Below are 4,249 nucleotides of genomic sequence, written 5' to 3'. Positions count from 1 at the left end.
CAGCGCGCCGCTTCCCAGCTGCCCGTAGCAGGGTCAGCGCGACCTGTTCAGCCAGTAACTTGCTTGCCAAACTGGATGATTTTATTGTTATTTTTCTCATCGATCTCCCAGCCATTATAGAATCATACACCATCCACACGCAGCCCGTGGCCGGCAGCCCAGCCAGCAACCCGGCTTCTCCTTCAGTACCACCAGGTCAAGCGTTGCCTCCTTGGTTGTGCCCAGACAGTAATTTGTGACTACGCATGTATTAACTTTAGGGAATTAATTCATTTTCTTGCAACATTAGAGGTTAATTAAACACTGGCTAATTGCTACCAGTCATTGGAGGAATTCTGCTCCTGAGTCCTTTCATGGCCTGAATGCACCAAAGGAAGAAAAAAGGAAAGAAAGAGGGGAAGAACGAAGCCCTTTCAAGACCACAGAAAATTGCAAAAGGATGTTTCTTCCAACCCGACATGACAAAATTGAATTCCAAGCTATTTAATGCATGCACGAAACGCCATAGAGAAACCCAGCCCGAGCACTCCATCCATCACGACAGGGAAAAGGGGGTTCATAACACGAGCACTCGCCACGGCACCGACTCTGTGCTTCAAACTCCAGACTTCCAGGCAATTTCGCTTAAAGGTAACGACCAGATTAAGGATTCTCACAGACAGGGCTATCGCCAGCATTTCCATGGGACGTACAGCTAAGGGAACACTGCGATTATGATCAACATTAACGATGGAGGCCTCGGGAAGCCACTGTCCTGGGCAGTGATGGAAGCCCCGCTCAGTCCGCAGGGCCACCACGGCCAGGGTCACGGCGCAGCCCCCGTCCCCTCCCCGCTGGGGAGGGAGGAGTGTGGGGGTCCCGGTCCCACCATGGGCACAGTGGCCTGGCCCAGCCAGTGGCATTTCGGGAGTGAAAAACCAGCCCCGTGGGCAGGGGCACGGGGAGCCATCTGGGTTTGTCCTTAAAAATGGGGTTTCACGGGTTACACCGTCACGAGGATGATGTCATGCAGCCTGACAAAACGCCCCTGCCTGCCTCAGACCGGCGTGGTTCGTCTGTTGGCCGGGTTGTTGTGCAAAGACTCCTTGAACTCTTTGGGGATGGAGTTATGGACCTGTAAAAAACCGTGGTCCCGCTCCGAGTTGAGCAGCGTCCCCATGGTGACCTTGGAGGGATCCCTGGAGAGGGTGAACATGGAGATGTCGGTGGAGGGGATGGTGCTGAACCCCTTGCTGACAGGCGACATGTCCCGGGACCGGGGCTCAGTGGAGCGGGAGCTGGACCGCCGGCGGAAGCGGTACCTGTAGGGGGGGAGGCGGGTGAAGGCCGACTTCTTCAGCAGCTCCGAGTGGGACTTGGCACGGATCTGGCGGTGCTTCTCAATGTACATGTGCACAGCTATCACCCCCACCATCTCGGCGATGATGAAGGACAGGGCTCCAAAGTAGAAGGACCAGCCGTAGGAGTAGCTCTTCTTGGAGTCGCTCTGCCCGGGGTCCCCTGCGTTGGCCGAGATGTAGACTATAATCCCGATGATGTTGCTGAGACCTTTAGGGGGGGAACAAGAGGGAGAGGCGCACACTTGAGCAACAGGAGAAGGACAGGGATGGCAGCACCCACCCTGATCCCCTCCTGGCAGCAAAGGGACACAGGCTGGAGGAGCCTGGCCCTCCTCCTGCCCACCACGACCCGGCAGGCGGGGAGGGTGCTGGGGGCCACAGCCACATCCCCATGGGCTATCAACCCACCTTCCAGCACACCAGGGCCAAAACCCCTCACAGACCGCTGCTGCTGTCCCCAGCACACATCTACAGTCGCATGCCCCCAGCATATTCACGTATACCCGAGAAACAGGAGGAACAACCGCTGTTTTGTTTAGAAAACATTTCAAGAGCTGGTTTTGCTCTGCAGAGCTGCTCGCTAAGCAATGGGCTGCAGGAGCCCAGCCGGGGCCAGGGCTGGGGCTCGGGCAGAGCCAACCCACAGGGCACAGAGGGGATCCCTCTGGCACGAACCCCGGCTTGCCTCAGCCCTGGCAGCACAAGGAAGCGGGAACGGCTCTGTCTCTTCATTTCTGGTGGAGCCCAGAGGCTTTTTTTGGGATCCGGGCAGTTTTTGCACCGCCAGCAGCGCTGCGGGGCTGTGCTGCAGCGCTGGGGAGCGGTTGATGTATTCCTGGATTTACTTAATGAATCAATTATGTTCTTTCTGTTGTTTTCTCATCTGCATCGGCAGCTCCTGCCAGCCGAACGAGGGAGAGTAATTTGTCTCTTTGTGGGGAGAAGAAAAACACAAAATAGAGCAGTTCCTTGAGACAAAGACATTGTCATACGATAATCAGCGGAAGCGGTGGGGAACAGCGTGCAGAGAAATGAGTAATCCAGGAGGAACGGCCTCTCAAGAGAGCGATTCTCCTTGCAGGACTGCAGCAGCCCCGCTGCCCGGTCCCTGGTGCTGCCGGGGCAGCGCCTGCCCTCGCCAGGCCCTGCAGACCCGCTGCTTGGCAGTGACAGAGGGCAGAGCCCCCCAAAACCTGCCCCGGGGCCGGGTGCTCCCCCAGTGCGGCGGCTGCACTCTGGGAGCCCCTCTTGGGCTGCAGCGCCCATGCGGGGCAGAGCCGGGTGGATGCTTAAAGCGCTACCTTGCACGGCAACTGCTTGCCGGAAACCTCTGCTGTCTTTTCCCTGCCATGAGGATTTTTTCCACCAGGACGGGACATTTCAGGAACCCCAGAACCCCTCTGTGCTGACGGCCTGGGAGGACCCACAATCTGCCTCCCTCTTCCCCGTGTCCTCCCACACTGGGAGAGCTGCCCCACTCCTGATCCCGCCAGGCAGCTCCTACCTGCAGAGACGAAGAAGATGCCGGCGCTGAGGATGACGTTGTGTTTGCTCTTGTAGAACTCGCTGGCCGCCACGCACAGGCCCCCGAAGAACAGCAGACCCACGCTGAGGATGGGGAAGATGCTGGACGCTCTCACCGCACCTGTGGGACAGGGAGGGGGGCAGGGTTGGCTCCCGGCATCGCTCCTGCAGCTGGGGCTGCCGGCATCTCCCGCACCAATGCCAATGCCCGGAGAGAGCTGTTGCAACGCCGTGCTGGGTTGCTGCCGCAAGGGATGGGGGAGACCCCAGCACCGGTCCCCCTCTATGCATCCTCTGCTTGTCCCCAAGCCGCTCTGCTCCGGGCTTGCTCTGGAGGCCAGCATCAGCCCTGCAAACCCTGTGATTCAGGCCTCCCATCACAAAAAGAGTTTAAACCCTGAATTTCTTCTTTTTTTTTTTTTTCCCTTCGAGGCTATTTCAAGGAATTCTTCCTTCCAGCCTTGTCGCACAGTCAGCACTAGCAATTTACCTTCCCATTACCAAACACAACACCCGCGGGTTTAGGCTGTGGCTGTGACTCTGGGTGGAGCCTGGGGATCGCAGAAACCCCCCAGATCTCAGCTGGCTGCCCTGCCAACCGCGAGGGTCAGGAACCCGTCCCTTAGGACCCCAAACTATTGCAGCTGCTTCAGAAGTCAAGAATTTACCAACTAACACACCTGAAGTTCAACAAAAAAGTCGTTTGCTGATGTAGGGGAAGGAACATCATCAAAACGAACACAAAGCCCGAGCCCCCGAGACCAGCACGTGTGGTGCTGTGACCCCGGCACTGGGCTCCATCCCCAGGGGCTTAACTTTGGCAGGGCCCTTCTCTGCACACTCAGGAGTCGCTGGCCAAGGGCTACACAAAGAAGGGTCTTTTCTACATGGCCTGTCAGAAGTTCAGCTTCCAAAATGACAATAAACAGTAATTAATGCAGCAAATCACTACCTGCTGCAGTGAAAATATGCCATGCCTTGGTTTGGGCTCTCATCACTCTATTAGGGCCTTTATTAAAAGCACAGAAATACAGAGCAGCCCCATTAAAATGCCATTCTGGGGGCTTTAAAATAGACTTTTTGTTTTAAATGTGGGAGGGGGTGGGAGAAGAACTTAAAACGCTAATCTACTGAAAGTGCAAACCAATTTCATTAAACGCGTTCCCCTCTTAGATGGGTGAGCAGAGCTGATGGCTCCCTGCAGAGGTAGAAAATGGGGAGTTCAGAGCAACATCTGGATCATCATCAGCAGCAGCAGGTGGGGGCCACTGCCTGGCCCCAGGGAACGGGGCCGAGGCCAGGGCGATGGGCACTGGCGGCCACTTCACCCCTGGGGATTCCTCCCAGCCAGAGATGCCAACGCCTCCCAGGCTGCCACATGCCCC

The 4,249-nt window shown here is 56.8% G+C and overlaps 1 protein-coding gene across 1 annotated transcript in view; it reads right to left on the bottom strand.

Moving 5' to 3' along the window:
- Positions 1 to 1,036: 1,036 nt before the first annotated feature.
- Positions 1,037 to 4,249, bottom strand: part of CACNG3 (calcium voltage-gated channel auxiliary subunit gamma 3) — a 42,650-nt gene continuing 39,437 nt past the window's right edge. The window contains exons 3-4 of the mRNA XM_009648103.2: positions 2,845 to 2,985; positions 1,037 to 1,548 (exon numbers count right to left, since the gene is read on the bottom strand). Coding sequence (XP_009646398.1) covers positions 1,037 to 1,548; positions 2,845 to 2,985 — 653 coding nt within the window. The remainder of the gene's footprint in view (positions 1,549 to 2,844; positions 2,986 to 4,249) is intronic.

The sequence above is a fragment of the Egretta garzetta genome, unplaced genomic scaffold (genome assembly GCF_000687185.1).
Source record: "Egretta garzetta isolate BGI_Z169 unplaced genomic scaffold, ASM68718v1 scaffold71, whole genome shotgun sequence".
Taxonomy (NCBI): domain Eukaryota; kingdom Metazoa; phylum Chordata; class Aves; order Pelecaniformes; family Ardeidae; genus Egretta; species Egretta garzetta.
This window is presented reverse-complemented; position numbering and strand designations above follow the sequence as displayed.